Here is a 22505-nt window from a genome sequence, read left to right on the forward strand (position 1 = left end):
TGAAAATATCCGGGCCTCTAACAACATGGGAATTCCCCCAGTCTGTGTTAAACAGAGCTAAAGAGCCTTCCCCCATCCTCCTACTGTACTGTATATCATCTGTAACCTTCGCCTCACAGCTAAATTGAGGACTGTGCAGAAGCACAATCCATGGTGAGTTGGGTCTATTGTTTGCATACATGTAAACATTTGCATTTAATAATGATTTTAATATAGTTTCCTAGTTCTGTTGTTTATCTGTCAACTTTTATGTGCCTGTTCTTGGAAGATAGTGTAGAGCTGCACAAACTTTTGGCATGACGTAGCCATTAAATTCAGAAGACAGCAGGAACAGATACTGTATGTACTGCACTGAATGTAATTCCATGAGGCGTGTGAAATCAGGGTTCAGGTGGCAGAAGAGGTAAGTGGGATTTGTTTATGTCTGCAAGTACAATTTGCTATTACAGTGAATAGTAATTTACTGATTCACTTCTTTGATTCATTTTTGAATCCAAAGTCAGAACTGACAAGCACAATGTACAGTACCTATATTGCACATGTTTAGTCAGTGATTTAGTTTCATAACAATAATTTGTCTGTAAATAGTAATCTGTTTTAACTATAAAAATAATGCATTTAATCTCATGCATTTCTACCCTGAAAGTAATTGTTTATGAATGTACCTCTCTGTTGATTCAGTTTATACATTGTAAAATATACTCAATAGGCATTTGAAGTGAAAAAAGTGGGTGATCTTTACTGACAATTTTTGAGTATTTGTTTCCTGTTTGCATCTATTGCTGTAATTCTAGTGATTGGTATGAGCAATCATTCTGTTTCAAGATCATTTCTATATATTTATATGGGTGGCAATAGCAGTAATTTTCTTATAACATAGAACAGTGAGACAGTACGGAATGTGTTTTCAAAAATAAATAAAATCCTGAGCTAGAAAACAAATACAATATGATGAAGATCTGAGACACATTTATAAAAAGATCAAGAAAACTATAAACTGCAAGGGAATTACCAGGAATGATTTAGATTTTTTTGATGGTATGTTTGAACAAGATAATGAATAGATCTGGTTGTTTTGACAGCTGCTGCTAAACGTTAATGTTATCTGACATTAGTCTGCATGACCTTAATTATTCAGCACATTAAACTGTCAGTATTTTTCCATGATAACTGTTAACAATGCTCTAAAAATATCCCTTTTTTCCATAATTCAGTATACAGAAAGAGAGCTTTTAATTAAAGTAAGTAATCAGCACAGTGGTCTACAAGAATAGATTAAAAAAGGACTTGACAACAAAATTAATCTGCATATATTTCCACAAATGGGTCAATAAAATTATTTTGCTCATTGTTTTCTTAGTAATGACTGCACAAATACATTACCCAAGCACAAAAGCATTTACGATATCCCCATTTTACTTGCATAATCACAGATTATTATAAAACCAAAAACAGCAGTATCTTTACAGAGGAAAAAAAAACATCTAGCTTATTTAAAAAAAATATATATATATAATTATTCACTGTACCATAAAGCAAATACAACCAGGCTAGCAAAATGTATATTTTGTAACTCAGTATAATTCATGTCAATACATACGTGCATTACTGAAAACTCACCCCAAATGTCCCAAACAATGCCACTAGTTTCACCAGGTCCTCTTTTTTTAATGTAGAAAGCTTTATTAATGGAGTGCTCATTGAGTTTGAGCAAATTAGAGCTTAACTCAAACAAAATGGTCTGATCACAATCAGCAATTCAGTATTATAAATGTACTGCATACAACCTGTTTTCCCCCAAAAAGCTTTTGGAAAAAAAATGTTCACTTCTGATTGGAATAAAAATGATAATTGTGAGTAAACAGTTTCTTCTTCTCTCCCAGAGTCACCACAATAAGTCTATATTCAAAACAGTCATGAGAAAGGAAATTGAAGTATATAAATATTGAAATATATTAATATTTCATAGCTCCTAGATAAAAATGCAGAAAATGCAAAAGCAAACAACTCTGCAGAGTTTAATTATCTTACTTATGTAGTGAATGTGTAGATTTTGAGTAATGGTATGGTATTTTAAAATGGTTGACAGACAATTTGGGTCAGCTGTTGCCATTTTAGCTTAATATGTCATTGCACACCTACAAAAAATATTGTGAGGATATTTCATAGAAAGTGAAACCGTATTTATATATTTTAATTGTGATTTCAGTTTTTGATCACGTCTCAAACCTTTTTGTCAAAGTCTTTTCATCACATGCATTACGTCGTTGGTCTTTTAATCAACCTGACTTGACAAAACTAGAATGCAAATACAGGAAAGAAACTATGCAAACGTAAATGATATAAAGACCACATACCTATTAGAAAAAAAATCGAATCAATGTATATATTATTTTTAACTACAGCCCTATTCAGGCTTCAGTCAATGATTTTATTGCCAGTGCTGTGATCGAAGCTATCATGTTAGTAAAAGCCAAACAAAATACAGAAGAACTAAGAATAAATAATTAAGCGTTCTTTTATAAATTAATTATTACTAACACAAGAGGTCACTGTTGTTGTCATATCAAAAAGGTGAAGAAAACTAGCAAGCAAACAGCTATCAAGAAGGAATTTGACGTTTCTTATGAAAATGGATTTTGAGAATCTCATCCTGAAGTACTGTAGTTGATTAGAGTTGTAGGCTACATATTTTAATGTCTACCTTAAAACAAACCCATTTTGTTCAACAATGCCTCAACAAAGACCACGAGTTTTAATCACTTTTTTTAAAAAAAATTCTGCATTATGACTGCATTCTGTAAAGCCAATGAAGAATATAAATAAAAATCTGAGGGGAAGTGACAGTTTCTGTGTTTCAAACAGGAAATAGAAAAAAGAAGTAGGGGATCCCCAGTCACTTTTTTTGGAGCTCAATTACTAACATCGTTGTTACACTACGAATCCTTACCAATTGTACCGTCTGCTTCATTTCTGTAAATGACAGAGGGCAGATGAATAGGAAACAGTTTTTTTATTTATATTTTTTGTACGGCATATCGAATCGCATAGTACAAGGCAATTAAATTCTATCTTTTTTTTTCTGATTGACAGCCAGGAATAAAGCAAAAAGAGACACCTTTAGTAACTGGACATCCCCTGCTACGACTAGTCATTCAATCCTTCTATGCACTTCAAACATATTGTAACGCAACGGGGGCTCAGGCGGGCGCCCTTGCCGTTACAATATTTTATAATGACCTAATTTCTGGAACAAAAGGGGGCTGTTCTGAATTTGTAAGAGAAATACTACTGTTGTGCTTTTTAATAGCACACGATTTAAAAAAAAAAACAAAACGTAATCTTAAAACCATAAAGACTACTATGTGAAATCTTTTCTTGGAGTTTTTCTTGTAACATTCCAGAGAAAGTACAACATTCCAAGACTTTCAATCCTGTGGTTTGTATGTGTACAAATACAAATGTACACGTTTCTTTACTGGGGTAAACAAAGCACAGATAATTATAAGATAGTCACTTTAACTTAATGCCAGCTGTTTTTTTTATTTGTCATAATACTTAGGTTTCAAATTATCTAAACCCAAGAAGCTTTTTGAATGATTTATTTGATAACACATCTTTTTGAATCGATTGATTGTTTATTAATTCATAATTAATTTTCTACCTGTAATAGTTTTCAAAAGTTAAATGTGCTGAAACTTTCATTAAAATTTGAAACATTTATCGCAAAATGGGAATCATGTATTGAAAGCTTCCCGACTCAGACTTGATTTGTACAGCTTAGTTAAAAGTCCAGGCTTTTATATGGCATAATCCGCCAACTCCAGCAGGATAGTAAATAAATAGGATAGTAAGTAAAAAGCTGTGCATTTTAGGGAAATATGGCAGTATTGTAAAATGAATTAAGGGAATCTATTTGCTGTGCGTCACATCATAAAAGGGATATAAGTTATATATATTTTATATATGTAAATCCTGAGCTGTAACATACCTATCAGAACTGTCTTGAAACAGATCTAGCCCAAGGTGACAAAAATGTGTCGTCTGAGAAACGACAGAAATGAGATGTTAGGAACCAGGCAGCCCTAAATCTATTTTGAAACCATACTGTACATGCAGTTGGAGTGGGAAAAGGTGAGTGGAGACTGCTTCGCACTGCGGTTAGTGCCTGATGGTACATGTCTAGATGACATCGCCAGGCATGGCTTGGACTCGGGATCGGCTGAGGGTGGCCAGCTTGTGACCGCTGAGAGCTCACAGCCGAGGGGTCTGTCAACCCCTGCAGAGGTAAGCGTAGCGCAACTGAATTGGTGTTTTGTTTCGTTTGATTTATGAATTGATCGTGACACGACTTTCCTTTCCTTTTGTAAAAACCGAAATTCGGACGGGGTGAGGTCAGGTCGTACTTTTGTTTTTGTTTTTTTGCAACCACTGTTACACATACTTGACATTGTTAAAGATGGTCCTCCGTTTCCAGGTGATGTGCAGTCGGCTCCTTACGTCACCTTGGGGATTGGCCCTCTTCTCTTTCCCCATTGGTCAGCGGTGTTGTCAATCACAGCTGTTTACATCCTAGGGTGGAAATTCCCAGGTTACAACACGGAACACTAGTACTTCCGTAATCAGTTTGAGAAGTGTATCTCGGAGTGCAGCTTGGAGATCTTAGCACTAGTCGAGACAGGTATGGACTTATTGTGCTCTTTTTAACATTTTCTCTGGATCGAAACAAGCTTTACGATGTGCTCAGTCTTTGCTTTTCGCTTTTCAAGGAACACCGTTACTAAAAACCGCCTGTATCTATCGGCAAATACGTTCGTCAGTGGAAATATATTATGTAATGTGATGGGGTCACCACCAGTATTAACACTTTTTTTTCTTCCCATGTCGCGATAAGATTTACCGTAAAGAATGACGAAACGAAAATATCAAACTTCTGGCAACCTACAGGCAAGGGTAAATGTGAAGTTCAACGTGAAAGTCAGCTTGAAAACCTCAATCAGTTTGCGGCATCTTCGACCTACTGTTGACTACTGTCGGTCGACTGTATTCATCTGAAATAATCTAATTCCAATAATGTGGAAAAAAAATCTCCACCATTATTTAGATCATCTAAAAGCTCTTCATGTTTGTTAAATTACCCTGCGGTTTTAAGGGGCGCTTCCGGAGGTCGTTGCAGTGTTGAACAGAAGTGCAGTGACAGTGCAGTCACCCGCATGTGTTGTGTGTCCTCTCCGCTGTGTGTATCCCAGTAAGGAGTGTGTAGGCTGCAGCAGAAGAAAGCTATACATTTTAGACTTCCCCGTGGACTAAAAACTAAATGTCGGAGATATCATCCTTCATTATAAGAATATGCGGAAAGGGGTTTCAAGTGAAGTCTCTGTATGGAATGTGCATGGCATATACTCGGTATTAAAGTACACAGAAGGAAAACCTGTTCTGCGGCGATTTCATTTTGCTTCCTGTACTAAATATGCAGTGTTGAGCTGTGCGGTTTAACATTCCCAGACACGCTATTGCTACCAAAATGTATCTGAGAAATGTATACCTTTTATTGAATGACTGTAGGTGTGTGTTGTTACGTATGTCGATCTTTCGCCTGGCTGTGAAAAAACAATAGTGGAAATGTTACGTGACATATGTTCTGCGAGGGACGGAATAGGTCATTTTATTGTAAAGTGACTTGACACCAGAGCTGGAAAACTGCGTGACATGGTGAGAGCCTCACTTAGTGACCTTTTACAAGGATGGGCTTGAGGAAGGCCCCCACCCATTAGTTGACTCGTGCTCCTAAGAGGCCCCCAGACTACAGTCACAATGAAAACTATATTTAGGCTCATTCACATAAAGCTCCCACTGAAAAATCACTAATGGGTGAATCACAGTGTACAGTAGCAGTCAGTGACAGTTAGAGGTCTTTTTAAAGGCATGAATTGTATGTATAGAGACACAATACTGTTTTGAAGTCAATGTCTCACATATTTGTGTAATGTGTTTGTATGTCTGTGTAACAGTAAACAGAAGAATGATAAATGGTGAAAATGAAGTTGAAGTATACCCCAAATATTTCATTTGTGTGAACCTTTTCTGTTGTCTAGCTTACTGTGTGGCATTGCTCTTAGTGCTGTTGGAAATATACATTTACTAATAACATATAACTCATTCAGTCATAGTACGTTCTATGCTCTGTATAAATTCTATATTTGGGTTTCTAGACCCATAAAATTATGTAGTCCTTGTCCCTTCCTTTTGTTCAGCCCATTAGAGTTTTGAAGATGTGGGTTTTATAAATGCACTCTTTAGTTCTTAGTATGGGTAAGACTATTGTGCTCGACAGTTTCAGCTTGCCTAGAAGTCCTAGGCAAGATAATGGCCGTGGGCATGTGCATGTTTGTATATGATGATGTTTCCTTCAGCTGTCATGGGATCTGTCTGGGATCAAGGCTTTTTCTATTGCCAGCTGGTTGATGTAAAAAAAGATAGGTGATTGATCCTTCCTTTGTTTTTAGCTATGTTATTATATGCTTTATGTTAGTGAGCGGAACTGGATTCAATATAGGCATATGGTTTTAGAAAAAAAAATAAGAACGAACTTGTATTCAGCTATCAGAACAAGCTACGTGACATTCTTGAGTTTTTCCAGTGGATTGATGTCGCAGTGATAAAATTCAAAATGAATATTTCAGCTTTTCTTTGCTCTGGGGTCTTGAAATGCCCTCAGGATGTCAGATGATAATGCTTTGTATGTCATTGATCTTATCTTGAGGTTTTTCTTCACATGACATGACCTCGCACCATCTAAAAAGATGCAGAAGTTTCCATACTAGACTTCAGAATGCCCTGCTGTCCAAAATAGCAGTCAGTGTAAATCATCTGTAACACTTTCATGCTGAACACTTGCAATTTACAGAATTGCAGACCTAATTCTGAATGAAAAACTTGGCATATGATTCACCTGGTGCTAGATTATGTGCTGAGTTCACATTTTCTGCAAAGTTCAAGTGGTCTGCTGACTGATTTAAATCTCAAACACTCTACAGGGAACGAACTTTGGAGGTAAAAGAAAATGTATGTGCTAAAATAATATGACAGTTTTTGATTAGTAGGATAAAAGAACACAGTTTGGAACGCCATTTCAGTGAACCAGCAAGCCTTCTCAAAGTACACAACGTCAGAGCTGTGCTGCAAAATGTATTCAAATCATTGACTGTAAATAACCTCACTAAAACTTGTGAACACAGATTCAAATTAGATGTTCTCTGAATCATCTGTAATGTAAATTGCCATTAGGTAAAGTGAAAATTCACAACAAAAGGATATTATGATATACTGTAAAGACAACAGGTTTCTGCCACTTAGTTTTTAGCCCTCATTTATTGACCAAAAAAGTACCAGATAGATCTTGTTATAGTTCTTTGGGTGTGTTTGTAGGTTAGATTGTGTGAATGCCTTCTAAGTTCTTGAGACCATTTCTCTACCACTTAGTCTGGATGTGCCAGGCATTTTCAGTTGTCTGCATTGCCTTATGCCTGTGTTGGCATAATTTGATGATCTAGTCAAATCCCCAAATAATTTCAGATGATGACATTTCCATTATAGTCATTATCATGAGTCTAAAATCAGAGATTGCTGGTTTCTTGCAGAGGTGTAGCATGTATGTTGTTGAAGGTCTTCTGCTCCACTTCTTCTCTCCATTTAAATATTAATACTGGTATCACATGGGTTTTGAATACTGCCTCCACTTGTTAATTGTTTCCCTTCGGTATTGAGTGGAGCTAGTGATTTTAGAGTACCTTTGGGAACTTGGTTTCTGGAACCTGCTTGTGTCACAGCACAGTGCTTTCAGTTTATGCACTGTATACACAAATGGTAAACAGCCTTACTTCTTGTGTTCACATTAAATACAGTATTTTCTTCACTGGTGACGTGTGTTGTTTTCTTCAGGTCTGTTTTAGAAATGACGAACCTTGCTGTTGTCATTCATTTTCCATACTGTTTTTCCTTCAGCGGCTTTTTTTTTTTAAAAAAAGAGTCTGCTTTTCAGTTGTGTGCCCTGGGTTTTACTTCAACATTTTCTCTTCAAGACCGCTACATCAGCTATCACGCTATAATATTTTCAAAATGACAGTTTTTTTTGCACATACAGTACCTGTATTAATCATACAGTGCTGCAATTCCTGTAATTACCCTCATGAAGAAAAAGAGGAGAGAAAAAGAGCAGTCTCATTTCAATCAGAGAAATGTAAATGACTTTCGGGTGTAACCTTTTCTGCTTTAGTTTTCAGAAATTTGATTGAGTTTTGTTCTCGGTAATTCTGTTAATATAAAGAAGAGTTTTTTATATTGTGTAAAGGGCATACTGTATGTTTACTTCAACTACGTTTCTTTATTAACTTCCAACATCTAGTCTGATACTGAATCAACAAAACCTGTTTGGTTACTCCTGAGAAGCTTTGGTAGACAGGTCAGTGTACATCAGTTAAACTTTAATTCAAGTAGGTTTCATGATTATTATTATGTATTGATTTTCGTTACTCTGGGAGAAGTTCCTGTAATCTTCATCCTGTGCCTGTCTATAAAAAAGATTTTCAAAAACTCTAAACTTTCCCAATAGACATCCCAAAAATGAAACCCAGTGCAGCAGCAGTTTGGTCATGCCTGCAGACAGAAGTCATATTGGATACTTAGATGACTAAAATGGAAACTGAGGCTACAAATAAGAAATGATTATTATTTTTTTTTATTGTCAAGATTCCCATCCATGCATTTTTATATTTTAATTGTCCAGGAGGGAAGAATTTGCCTTTGGTGGATTTGCTTGAGTATTATTTTGGTTTTATTTGATTTTATTGATAAACTGATATATACTCTACTAGACAACAAGCACAAATGCATTTGAATTTCTGACAACAAGCACACGTCCTTCCCAAAATGTGCTGCCTCTTTAGGCAGATGGAACAGTAACTATTGTCTACACTTGGAAATATAACCTTATGTGGGGAAAAAAGACCAGTGATGTCAGATATTGTGGGAAAACAAGAAATCATGAGATAAGATTGTATGTGAAAAGGGATTTTTTTTTCTATTTTCCCATCCCCAGACAAACTGTGATTGAATCCTCAGTTCACAGACTAAGTTTGAAAAGAGAGCATGGAGGATTTTACATTTGAATCCTCAGATGTGTCACAGTTCCCCAAAGAATAGCAGACCGCGTAATATACTGATTTCCTCCAGTTTATCCGTCTTGTACAAATAGTAAGATTTGGGTCTTCCAGGATTACCTAGTGATGTAGAATCTTGATGTAATCAGTAACCTATTGCTTAGAAAGGGCATGTTTAGTTTTGGTTTCATTTGCTTATAAAATGAAGGAGGAGAGTCCCATCTGTTTGCTCCTTGATGTTTTTCTGATCAATACTTTACAATTGCACACTTGGCAAAGATAAGTAACTGGAATGCTCACAAAAGGAAATGACAAATTCGGCAGTGAGTTCTTAAAAATAACTCTGGAAGACTTGCTTGCAAGCCATGATTTTGAATTAAGGTTATCTAAAGATGTGTATATATATAGTGTAGCTGATGTTATTTATGATAATTATTGACTAAGCAGCTGATACAATCAGGCAACGTCTATACTGACATTTTATTTGCTGAAATGAAATAACAATATTGGTATATGGTGTTAATTATATATTATATTGGTCTGTATGTATATATACTTTACCTAATGAAACATAGTCACTTATATTACCTTATTTGGATAACATAATCCAAGGAAAACATAATCACTTGCAGTATGGGAAATACATTTCTCTGCTACATACAATTATTTCAACCATCTGCACTTCTAACATGTAATATAAAGTGTTTGTGCCCACGGTATGAAGTAAAGGATTTAAGGTAAAACTTAACAATAAGATTCCAAATTTTTATGTAGTGTATACTTTTCCTATGAAGTTAATATGAATTGCACTTTAGGCTATGATGTATTCAAGTGCTATTCATATAACTTCTCCCGTTCCCCATAAATTAAACACCCACTAATTGTAAAGGCTTACTCGATTTCATTTCCAAAATGATGAAATCGTGGTGGCAAGTCAGACTGATCCTTTCTTGGGGGAAGGCTGAGCAGGCAATGGGGGAGGAGACATATGATGTTTCAGAGCAGAACAGTTTGCCTTTACTGCCTACATCATACCTGCATACTCACCCACAGAGAATATTTTTGTAATGTGATTGTTTGCATTTTTTGCAGGCTTGCATAAACCATTTTAATTGCTTGCAAATCACAAGATATCAGATTTTCCATTGTAGTGGAAACCTTTTTTTTTTTCTTTTTAAGGTTGCCTGCAGGTAGCTCAAGCCCCCCACTCATTTTATTTTTTACATACAGTACGTGCTACCACCGCAGGGTCTGTTGCTCATCACGGGGGAAACTCAGAAGAGGATTACACTGAAATTCGCTTCATCCTCACGGGCACATAGTTAACAGTGTGTCCGTAAGGGGGTGGATGTTCGCTGTTGTTGACTTACCAGCCATTAGCTTTGCACGTTCAGTTCTTGGTGGTTCACGGTGTTGTCATGGATTATACAGCATTTTGTTCTGGAACGGCATTAGTCAAAATTTGCAGGAGCTAAAATGTATCTCCAGAGATGTTCACGTGTAATATGTTGCAAATAAATGTGTACAACAAGCAGGGATGGTAGAGGAACGTAAAAGATCTCAGTTGCTGTACTGGGCCCTGCTCCTCCCCACTGGATATTCATTCCCGTCAAGAAAGTTCGCGGTGGAATGGCCTGTTCAAGTCACTGTGTGTAAAATGTGCCGATTGAACTGTTTTCTCTTTTTTTTTTTTGGCTTTTTCAGTGCGTTCCCCTACAGGATGCTTTGTAAGTGAACAAGCAGTCAATGGAAGGGAAAGGGCCCTATCGCATTTACGATCCCGGTGGGAGCGAGCCGAAGGATGAGGCGAGCAGCGTGACCTACCGCCAGCTGCTGGAGGAGAACTGCATGCTGAGAGAGAGGATGAAGGGGCTCAAGAGCCTGGGTACTGCAAGACTGCCGCTCGTCTCCGGACACCTGTCACGCCAACCTAACCCGGCGGTGGAGCGATTTGTAGGGGAACGAAATAACAAGATCTTCTGCTCCAGTAGAATGGAAATGGGGAAAAAAAAAAATCCACTATCTAGCGAAGATAGTCAAGAGATTTATTTGTTGTATTCCATCCTTATTTCAGAAATGATCTTTATATTCCTTAGATTTTTCCTGAATTTCTACAAAAAACGAATTCCTTATATATGTGGAAATTTGTTTGTGATTGGTATCTTATGTGTCAAAGATTTTTTAGGCCTGTGGTTATGGCCAGAAAACTAAATTTATCCTAATGGCATATAAATGCATACAGTTAAGTTGTTGTATTATGTAGCATAGACATTCTATTATTCTAGCATAATATTCTATATTCTTCTATACATTCTATATATTATAGCATTTTATCTTATGCATCTATTATTATTTTTATCATAGGAGACCTGCTTGAAGAATCGCAGACTGAGGCATCTAAACTCCGTCAAAGAGTGGAAGAGCTTGTGAGAGACAATGAGATCTTGAGGTCCTCATCCAGTTTCAATTCCGCTGTTGGAATTGCCCTTCCTACGCATGCTGAAACACAGGGTAGGCCAAGGAACATAACAAACACACCGGGACATGCTGTGTTTCAATCGTTCACATGAAAGGGCTCTAGGCTCCTCAGTGGGTTAGAAAACATGCGTCGCTGCTGCAAAGCTCACACTCAAATTATCAGGTACAGGTGCAGTTCATAGCAAAGCCAGACAGTTCTCGGGTGACGTAGCAGATGCTTTTCTGAAAAAACAGCCATTTTTTGTTTTCCTGTAAGATAGTGGGGTTTCCTCGTTTAAAATGTTTACATGGTTGTCCCAAAGTTATTTTTTAAACTAATAATTTGTTAGCCTAAAGGGAAGACTTGTTAGAGGTTGTGGTGAACAGTGTGGAAAGTGTATGAGTAATATGTCAAGATGTATTTGAACAATGTAAGGAAAGTAGTGGCAGGAAGAACACTGAGATGAAGATTGCCCAACTGCCTGTGTACCAGTCAAGCAACACTATTAATCCTGGCAGGAACCTGGGCACACACAGTATATATAGCTTTTAACATAATGCCAAATTTCCTGTGTTCAGTTGTGTTACGGTGCAAACTACTGGAGTCCTGAAGAAAGAAGTGATGTATGTTTATAAGGCATGTTAAGCCAAATTTTGTTGTTAGATCCTGTACAAGGGGATATGCTAATCTTGTCAGTCTATTGTGTAAACATATTAATGTCTTGAATGATGAAAGTGTATAGTAGCACATACTTATATTTACTGACAGGTACCATATTAATATATCTATTAGTGTAAAATAAATTTCATGTTCTTAAGATATGTAAAACCTGTATCCTTAGAGCTGTTTTACTTTTTTTTTCCCCATGTGGTGTGTACTTATGCGTCTTTCCTTGTTTCCAGTCCAAGATGAAAGTTATGGAGAGAATGCAGGATTGAAGGAAACCCAGGAGTGTCAACCAAGAAGCAGACAGAGACCTGCATCCAGTGTAAGTTATTCTCTTAGTCTGTTTTTTTTAGTATTGTGAGGTCCTCCTATTCATTTTAGTCACATAAATTTTCTAATTATTTCAGGAGGGCTCTTCAGAGTTTGAAGTTGTGAATCTTGAAGAAAGACGTGGTTCTGATGAAGAAAACAAGTCAGTAAGTACTCTAATACCTGCTGTTTTGAGGAATTTGGATTTTCCCTGTTGTGTGAAACATACACTATTGCAACACCACTGACTTTCACAACTTCACTTTCTTTTAGATTGCAAAATTGATCTGATGTTATGATCTCTTATCAATACTTTATGGCCTAATTGTGACAATACCTGGGGGAAAAAATGTGTCACAGGAAACCAGTTACTATGCCAGCTTTGTTTTGATGACGTTGCAAACGTTGTGCAACCAACGTTTTCAAAGTATTAATGAGTGCTGCTGGCTTGTGTTTGCTGGTCACATAGGACATTGTTATTCTAGGAAATGTAGCCAAGTAAGCAGTTCAGTTCGGTTTAAACATAATTACGTAATTGTTCTTTTTCCAACAGTTTTAATGCATTCAGAAAATCAGCTTCTCTTTTTTTAAACAGTATTAAAAGGTTTTAAATCTGAATTAAATGCACAATAATGCCTTAAGCCTAAATTACTCATGTTTTTTTGTATATGGATTTCCAGGTTTCCCTTTATATGCGTATGGAGCAGCAATTACGCCATGTTTAGACTTAACATGGTGCTTAGCTCCTAAAACTTGCTAGCTAAATATGGATTTAGGTTTGGTCACTTCTATTTGAAGGTATGTAAATGATAAGTTAATTACAGCAGCAGTGGTGCAAACCTTAACTGTATAACAAAACTGTTTCTGTAAGTTTAACAAATACATTATACTCTTCTCAATTAACACACATTATACACCTCACCGAATGAGAAAGTGAAAAAACTGCAGAGAAAGGTAAAGCTATTTAGTATTCATTAATTAAATTAATTATACATTTAATTTATGTCAGGAGTCCCAGGGATCGCATTTCCTTATTTTAAACTATAGATTCAGATGGCCATTTCTTTGTAAAAGCCTGTGAATCACACAAGTTTCAAAATAGAATCAGTGTTTAGAGTGAGATTCCGATATTAAGTAATACTTCAGCTACTTGTTTAATATCGTTTATCCCTCTTGTTGACTCACATAAGTTTTGTTTTACACTGAAACTGCAATTAGGCTGATAAATGATGTGTGCAGGGTGATGATCATGTCATGAGGTATGCCGTTTTGGATTTTTGGGTTCACTTACAGCTCGTAGAAGAGCAGCACTGTAATGAAAGGAAACGATTGGTCCAAATCTGTCTTTACTTTTATTAATGAAGTTTCAATTTAAGATTGTTTCCATAGTTCTTAGTTTTTAGATTATAGAGATGATCTTGCATGTAAAATACTTTTTTGGAGATGAAAAATATAATGATTTTGTTTTTACTAACTACTAAACTTTGTGGGTTTGGTTTAAATCCTTTTATCTGTCTCATGGAACGTCACAAAATAACTTCAGACTCCAGTACCTCAAATTAAACGAACTCAAACTGTTTGAAAATAAACATCGCATAATTTCCCATAAATAATAACAAACTGCGGTCAGATAGTCTAGCACTCAAAGGAGAACAGAGCGTTAATTTGATTACAGATTACTGAGGGTCTTTCAGACACTGTGGTAGACCTGTGTTTCAGTTTACAATAAATATGCAGCGCGTTATGAAAGTTGTTGAATGCTCATATTTTAAAGGTACCACGTCATTTCATAGGTTTCTTCTGAAGGAGATAGTGAAGTGTCCGAGGAAGCACTTTTTATCTGAGCGCTTCTGAAGACTAATAAAGATGGTGTTTCAATCTCTGTCATGATCCTGAGTCCTTGACAGCTGTTTCTCTCGTTTCTTTTCTTATTTTAAAGTCTCTTTTTCAATGACTCAGCAGTGTTATATGACAGCATTAACATGACTCAGGGAAATTCCCCAAATTAAGCCATTAAACAACCAAGCGATGTTTTGTGATTCATGAAACCTGTTCTTCACTGGGAATGTCTGCTTGGGAAGACTAGTATCACAAAAATTTTAGGAATGTTCTTTTGAAATCGATATATTTTACGTGGCTCTTCTAAATAGATTGGTGTATTTGAGTATATAAATACTTGGTCAAAGGCTGGTGAATACAGATCTCAGAGACAATATATTTTTGTGCCAGTTATCTTGCATAGGTGTCACTGTGTAAATGACCATTGTTCTGAGTTATGTGAAAGTCAGAAGTTTAGAATTTGTTCCACTTTTTCATATATTTTAACTGTTTTGTTAATGTACACTGCTGTGCAGAAGTCTTCAATATCCTGAAAACAGACAGGAGTTACATTATATGTATGTTTTACACATCGATAATTTATTCACAACTCCCACTAGTGTCGTCTTCCATCATAACAGCTTTGATTATAATTAAGCACAGTTTAGATTAGGTGAGAAGAAGCCAAGTTTATTAAGCTATCTTTTATTCACATTAATCATCATCAAGGCACATTATACATCACTGCCAGTATGAAGTGCTGTGGTAATATCATCACATTTACCAGTCAGATCTGTTTGACTCATTGTCATGTGTTGCTTGTTATTAACATCATTTGTTCCTCTCTTTACATACATAAAGTTACAAGGCTGCTTTTTATCTGTTATTGTAAAATAAAATGTCTCTACGTTCAATTGTTTCTGCATAAGGAAAATTGAGTTTACAGAGCAGAACAATACAAACATGTCGAATCATAATTCAGAATTTCATAGTTTCTGATATTGCTCTTCTGTTGCAAAAGTTTGTCTAGTTAGAAATGTCTTAATGTTTTGTGTTACATTACTGAAGATATGATATAGAAATTTGGTTGTATTTTAAAAGGCTGTGAGAACACATTCTCTTCCTGAAACTTAAAGCATGAAAACTAATGTAAACGTAGGGTTAAATAATTAATACCTCAGCCAGCTGTCTGAGTCTTCCTCTTTTAAAGTGTGTACAAGTTGTGTTCTTCTAGTATTGATTCTAAGCAGCATTTAAAGATTTTAGATTTTGCATTTTTGAATGGCGTTATGTTATCTTCCCAGGGTGCAATGCTTCAGCTGCCACAGGAGAATGCGGAGCTGGTCAGCCAGCTGCAGAAGCTGGAGAGTTCACTGAGTGTCTTTGCAGAAGAGTCCAATAAGAACCAGCTGCTGACACATCTGGGGCGGATGGCACTGGAGTTTAACCGGCTGTCCTCTAAAGTACAAAAGAATGAGCAAAAAACATCACTTCTTCAGGTAAAAGAACAATGTCAGGAATAGCCTGTTCAGATCTTTAGATTTCAGATCTTTACGTTTTTATATGCAATTTTTATTATAATTACTGCTAAAAGATGAATAATTGCGAATGTAGCATATGTACCTCTTGTTTTAAGTTCTTACTTATGTAAGTATACTTAGTACTTCATAGTATGTATCAGTATTTGATCTGTCCCGAACTAGATCAAAACTAAACAGATGACAAATAAAAGGATTTTTGTTTTTAGTATAAGATTGGATCTCATTAATGGACAAAATTCAAAATATGTTAGAACATTAGAATGGTTTTAAATGGCAGAAGGACATGTGGTCCAACTACCCCTTTATGGTAGTTGGTAATTTATTGGTTCAAGCTGTACCCAAGAATTTCTTAAGTTGTATTATGTTTTTATTAAAAACCAAAGACATTAAAAATTTGGAAACATCCAAACTTCAGTTTTAACTAAGAGTTTAATTTGATTTGCCATGCAGACCCTATGTGAACAGCTAAGACAAGAGAATACTGATCTGCGGAGGAAAATGGAAGAAGATCTTCAGTACAGAAACCAAGACTTGGAGGAGCTTAGGTTGGCTTTTCTATTTAAATGTACTAATGTAAAGGAAACTATACTAGAAATGAGTCCATTACAATGATCAGCATCACAGGTGGTCATTTAATTTTAAGGAATTAGTGTTGTCATTAGAGCCTCAATTGAGAAATCGTATGAGATCAGCTACTGTAGAGAATCTCAGAAATACATACATCCCTTTTATTCTCTTGGCAATAAAAACATTTTTTACAGAGAGTCTTAAAAATTGGAACAGAATTCATGGAACAGGTTTTTGTTTTAATTCTTCCATCGATCGATTATTAGAAAGCTGCTTCTTCTTGTTAATGATCCCAGCAGTTTGTTCTGTATCCCAGAAGCTTGGGGCACATGGTAGGGATCCAGGCTGCCTGGATGAGACGACAGTCCATCACAGGGTGCACACACAAACTGGATACACATTAAAACACCAAGTAACCTAGCCAGCATGTCTTTGGGAGGTACAAGTACCACCTGAATAATAACCCATGTGGTTGTAGAGAGGGGGACATTCAGGCAGCAGAGCCCCCTCACATGAGTGCAGATATTCTTTCAATACATTGTGCATAAAGCAAGATTAAGTCCTTAGAACTATTTCCTTCTTTGTGTGGCATTTGAAGAATCACACAAATATATATATATAACACTGAGGTTTGATGAGTATCAGAGAGTTAGTTGTATCTTTGTATTGTGACATACTGACCACTAAACTAAACCCACACTGCTTTCTTAAAGATGTGTTTTTTTTCTGATAAGTCAGGAAAAATGACATTTGTAGCTATTCTCAATTGCAATTATGTAGCAGGTTTCTAATGCCAATAAGACAAGTTATGTAAGTGATAATCATAGTGCAGAGCACTGGAAGTCATGGTCACATGAAAGACTGAAATAGTGTTGAGTTCACAGTTATAGTACTGGTCTGAAGCATGCTTTTGCAGGGTCTTTCCAGACAGATACCCCTGCTGATTTGAAGAGCGAAACAAATAGTTCAACAAAAAATGGAATCCTTGGTATTTTCTTCTCTACCTTACCCAGTTGATTTTTTTTTTCTTTTGGTTTTGCTCATTTGCATTCTAGGCAGGAAAACCTAAAACTGAAGAAGCTTGTGACTGGCTCAGATGAGCAGAAGGTAGGGTTGCAGTTTGGATCCAAGCAAGATGTACTGAAACAGGAACCTGTAGGTGTAAAGATGGAAGTGGCTCTAGTGCAACAGGTAAACTCAGCTTTCATTTACATTTACATGAGCGCAGTGGCATTTGTCTGCTATTTGAAGTGTTAGGACAGACCTTGTTTAAATCAGTATTGACTCTATTTTACTTTTGTTTCAAAAGTGTATGAATTTATTAAGGTGGTTCCATGTTGACTAAGATCATATTAAGACATTTACTCTAAATAATATGCTGTATGCTCTCTTAACCATTCGGTAATAGGTTTGGAGGTTTCCTTGGTTCATTAGTCTGTCGGCAAACCTGAGCTTTTTGACAGAGGTAATCAGGTTTTTGCCAAAATACCTGATATAGTTTGGAGTCCACCTATTCCAAGTTTCAAATGAAGGAAAAATATCCAATTTTGGGCTTCACAGTAGGGGATATTTTTCTAAATGAGCTTCACCTTAATGAGCTAATAATTACCCCCTAATGAGACTAGCAAAACCTATTCTTACAAAAAATGATTTTAGCCAGTTGTCCACATTATTCCATTTGACTTGGGAATCAGGTATTTTCTTTTTATGCTGTCATGAAACTCTGCCACAGACCAGGAATTAATGAAGCGAACTCCAATAGTCTTAGAGACACTGTATCCTGATGATATCAAGAGTTTTAGAAACATGAGTTATTAATGCACCACACTTTTGTGACCACACATTGTGGTAGAACGTCCTTCCACTGTGTTTCTGGTGGAATATCAACCATCCCATTAGCCTGGACATCTTGACCACACACACTACAGCTGATACTTGGATGTTGGGTGAATTTATATAACTCGTTCTTATAGATTATTGACTTCAACAGTTCCAAAAATTGATAAAAGATAATCCTTTTCTTTGCATCTTTTAACAATTCTCAGCTTTCCCTCCCTTTGAGGCATGTAAAGTAAAAAACAAAAATCCAGCACAATTTTCAGCCTGTGGGGTTAAGATTTTCTTTAAAATATTATTGGAATAGAGGTAACCTACTCTGTCCTATAAAGAACTAAGATTAAAACATTTATGAGAGGTACACTGTATGCAGAGATTGGTATTAATAACTGATATCAGTTGGTTAACATCCATATTCAACATCCATGCAAAATGCCTCATACATATAGATAAGTAGTTAAAAAGTACCCTCTGGTATGCAAAGATTAGTTTACAAAGTTCTAAGTCTGATGCAGAGACTACCTTTACATGGAAAACAATTGTACTATGAATCACCATGTTAACATGTGCATCTGCTTAGTATACCCTGAATTTGGAATATAGAATAAATTCACTTCCTTATATTGTTAACACCACAAAGGTTTTTTCCACCACATTCCTTATCTTAAGATTCCTGTAAAGCTATGCATGAATTGTCCTTCCTTTTTGTTTTCCTGTTTTACAAAGTGATATTAAGATTAACTGTAATATTTCCCCTGTTATGATAAAAAGGTTTTACATATAATTTTTTGTGAATCTGTCACTTTTCTTTGTAATTTAGATTTAATACATCATACATCTTTAGCTTCTTATCTTTACTGTAAGGAAAAAAGTCCTTTTTTATTTTATACATCATATTGTTACTGTGTATCACACTGTTGCTAGCCGTTTTATGTCACCTTTAGTGGAATTTGTAGGTATTTTCATACTAACGTGAATTCTGTATCTTTAAGAAGTTCGAAATTTCAACAGTAAAATAGGATAAAGAGATGGAGTTTGCAGCTCTTCTTCTAGATAGTCAAAGCACCATCTTCAGTGAGTTCTGAATGCTCCATTTGGACTTTGTTTTGCCTAATTAGTACAGGTTACAGAAGGGCACTTTCCAAGCCTCCAGGACTATGGTTATCCAAGATGCGGGTTTGAAAACCCGTAAATAAATAATATTTAGCTCTGGTTAAAAATATAGAAAAAACAAATATTGGAGGTCAGAATGTGCTTGTATTTAGTTGTGTTGTTTGGTATATGCTTTAGGGTGGCAAAGCAGTGGAGAAGTCAGAATCCAAGAGCTGTGATCCAGAAGTGTATGAGAAGAAGATAAAACTCCTGGAAAAGCAGAGAAAAGATGTAAGAGAACTGTATATGTGATACCCATTTTTCGCACGTTACTTAGCTCTTAGTGATGTTTACTGAAACCCTACTTTGTAAGAGAAACTTTTCTCAAGATTCATAGTATCTTCTATCGGAGCTGGTTTGTCACGGAGCTGAAATGTAGTCTTCCCTTATTCTTACAAAACAGTTCTGACACCATGGAGTTTGATTCATATTTAACTGCATGATGTCTTCAGACCCCAATTTAAGTTTAAATTGCTTTGATTCTTTCAAATCATGTCTCCAAATCTTGGTAAATTTGTAAGAAAATTAGTGGTAATTAGAAAATTATATTAAGTATTTTAAAGACATACCAAATTACACGTTTCAGTGTCTAATTCACATAACAACGGTTACAGACAAAAGGAGGCCATTCAGCCCATGTGGCTCACTACTTCTAACCTCTTTCTTTCAAGATCCCTCTTGTTAATATTTTAAAACCCGTTCACTTTTGTTGTTATGATTTCACGGACGATCAGGTAAATATAGGTAATAACAGGAGCAACTGTATTGTTTACTGTAATTAATATATCCTTAATTGGATATGCTTCCGTCTTCAGACTGAGCACTCAGAACTTGTTTTTGCTGTTCCAAGAAGTCTGTTCTCTTCTCATGTCATATTTTGTTGTGTTTGCTGCAGGTACTGGAGATAAATAAGCAGTGGGATATACAGTGGAATTCCATGAGACAACAGTTTGAACAGAAGGTTAAAACACTTTTATGTCCATTTCCTGTTTTTGTGTTCTGTGTAATGTTTTGAGATATTAATTTGCTATAATTGCCTCTTGGTTAGGCATATCGCAGTAATGAATTCATTGAAAAAGGAAATCTGGTATTTTTTAAGTCTGTGTAAATTTAATATAAAATGCTGGCAACTGAAAGGTGAGCTGCTCATGCATGTAAATGTAATCTTTTCATATATTGTATATTTCTGACCCTTTTCCTTTAATTAATTTCTGTTAATGCTTGTTTTTAATGGTGAAAAGCTGTTTTTTCTTTCCCACTTGAAGATTTAGATGCGTTGAGTTGCATCATTATTAAATTTGCAAAGAAGCAAGCAAAGGTTAATTCCATACTAAAAGAAAGTTACTTGAAAGTATGTGCTCTTTTGCTGCCAGAATGCGCTGATGCAGCTCTCCACTCACCTCAGCATTTTTGGGGGGTCAGTGAGATGCTGGTGAACCTTTGAAAGTTCTCTGAAAGAGTTGCTCTACTGATCTGCTGTGCACAATTACATAACATCCAGGTTTAACTCTTGCCACTGAAAAACTGTTGCCGCAAATAAAAGGTCCAGTGCATTTGCTCTGTGTGCCATCTTCCCTTTCATCCTGCTGACAGATGACGCTGATCATCCAGATGTTAAGCTACAGAGTTGATCTTAAAAGCCTGAGAAACATAATTACTGGTTTTTATCATCTGCAAAAATAGGCAAACTGCAACACTCTCAAGTACATTTTGATCAGATTTTGGTCTTTATATACCTAATCCTACTAGCAGTGGAAATTGATGATCTGTTAGATACAAAGCATCAGAATTTGGCAACCACAGTGCCAGCCACAGGCCTATGCAACACCTTGAGCAGAATTTCCCTAACCTCTTGTGTACCCTCTTGTCTTCCTGTTGTGGTGAAACCTGGGGCTGGCCAGGGTTTCACAGTGCTCCGAAGGAACAGCCTTTCATCTCTAAAATTAATGTATGAAAAACTTCGACTTCGGCTTGCAACCGGAAACCTGTTAGCTTTTTATATGTTCTCTCACGTCATTACTTCTGTTGTACACACCGTATCAAAGTGTAGAAAAATGACACATCTCTCGGGTACCATAAAAAAGCATCTTCATTTCATTTCCTTAACCAAGCCAGTATGACATGTTTTCTTCCATGATAGACAGCCTTGGTGATTTGACATCAGCTCCTTTTTTTTAAGGCGTTTCTGAAAAAATACTGCAGAAGAATATTATTCCTTAGAAGAATAACTTGATGTGTAAAAGAACACTTACATATGCGTGTGTTGCTGTTTTAGTAAATTACATAGATCAGACTGGGAATTTTTTTAAGGTTGAAGGTTTTTTTTTAAGCAGTGAATATTTCCTTCTCCAGATCACTGACCTGAGGCAGAGACTAGCAGATTCCCAGAAAGCAGTGTCTGAGCTGGAGGCTGAACGGGAGCAGAAGCTGAGGGACTATGACAGGAAGCTCTTACTGGCCAAGTCTAAGATCGAGAATCTGCAGGTGAGAACTCACAATCGTGACAGAGGTTGTAGTTATTACTTCCTGCGGAACTTTTTTCCCCCAGTGGTGGGTATTGGTTGCTTTTGGTTTTGGGCAGGCCTGCAATCTGAACTCTTTCAATCCTACAATCTGTAAGTTTATACACATAATTTTGAGCTACAATAAGGGTAGTGTCTGTGATGGGGCAGAAGTTGAGATTGTGATAACAGTGAAAAATTGTCTTTGTGGTCAGTGTCGATCCTTGAATTCAAAATCTTGATCTTACAATTGGCTTTTAATCATAAACGTACAGCATGGTTATGTTAACAACAAGTTTTTAAATGTTAGTTGATCAACAGAACCATCCCTTTTTGTTTGCATGATTTCCCTTCCCTACTTTTCCCTTACCTTAATCGCCCTGTAGTAATACAAGGTGTGACAATCTAGATAATGGTTTGCCTCCCGCTTAATGGTCTCATTCTTTTCAACATAGAACATGGTGTGGTTGCCTGATTTGATTGTGTTCTCTGACCTAAA

General features: G+C 36.2%; 1 protein-coding gene across 3 annotated transcripts in view; it reads left to right on the forward strand.

The window, feature by feature from the left end:
• The first annotated feature begins 60 nt into the window (after nt 1-60).
• The window catches only part of tnip1 (TNFAIP3 interacting protein 1), a 31644-nt gene continuing 9199 nt past the window's right edge, over nt 61-22505 (forward strand). For 2 of the 3 annotated variants that reach the window (XM_015349790.2, XM_015349792.2), the window contains exons 1-11: nt 4570-4681; nt 10863-11043; nt 11523-11669; nt 12519-12604; nt 12690-12758; nt 15714-15908; nt 16401-16495; nt 17573-17708; nt 19644-19736; nt 20401-20466; nt 21858-21989. In XM_015349790.2, coding sequence (XP_015205276.1) covers nt 10905-11043; nt 11523-11669; nt 12519-12604; nt 12690-12758; nt 15714-15908; nt 16401-16495; nt 17573-17708; nt 19644-19736; nt 20401-20466; nt 21858-21989 — 1158 coding nt within the window. In that variant the 5' untranslated portion in view covers nt 4570-4681; nt 10863-10904. Of the gene's footprint in view, nt 154-4569; nt 4682-10862; nt 11044-11522; nt 11670-12518; nt 12605-12689; nt 12759-15713; nt 15909-16400; nt 16496-17572; nt 17709-19643; nt 19737-20400; nt 20467-21857; nt 21990-22505 lie in introns of those variants that run through there. The other variant, XM_015349791.2, reaches the window with a different exon arrangement.

This window comes from Lepisosteus oculatus, chromosome 11 (assembly GCF_040954835.1).
Source record: "Lepisosteus oculatus isolate fLepOcu1 chromosome 11, fLepOcu1.hap2, whole genome shotgun sequence".
NCBI classification, from domain to species: domain Eukaryota; kingdom Metazoa; phylum Chordata; class Actinopteri; order Semionotiformes; family Lepisosteidae; genus Lepisosteus; species Lepisosteus oculatus.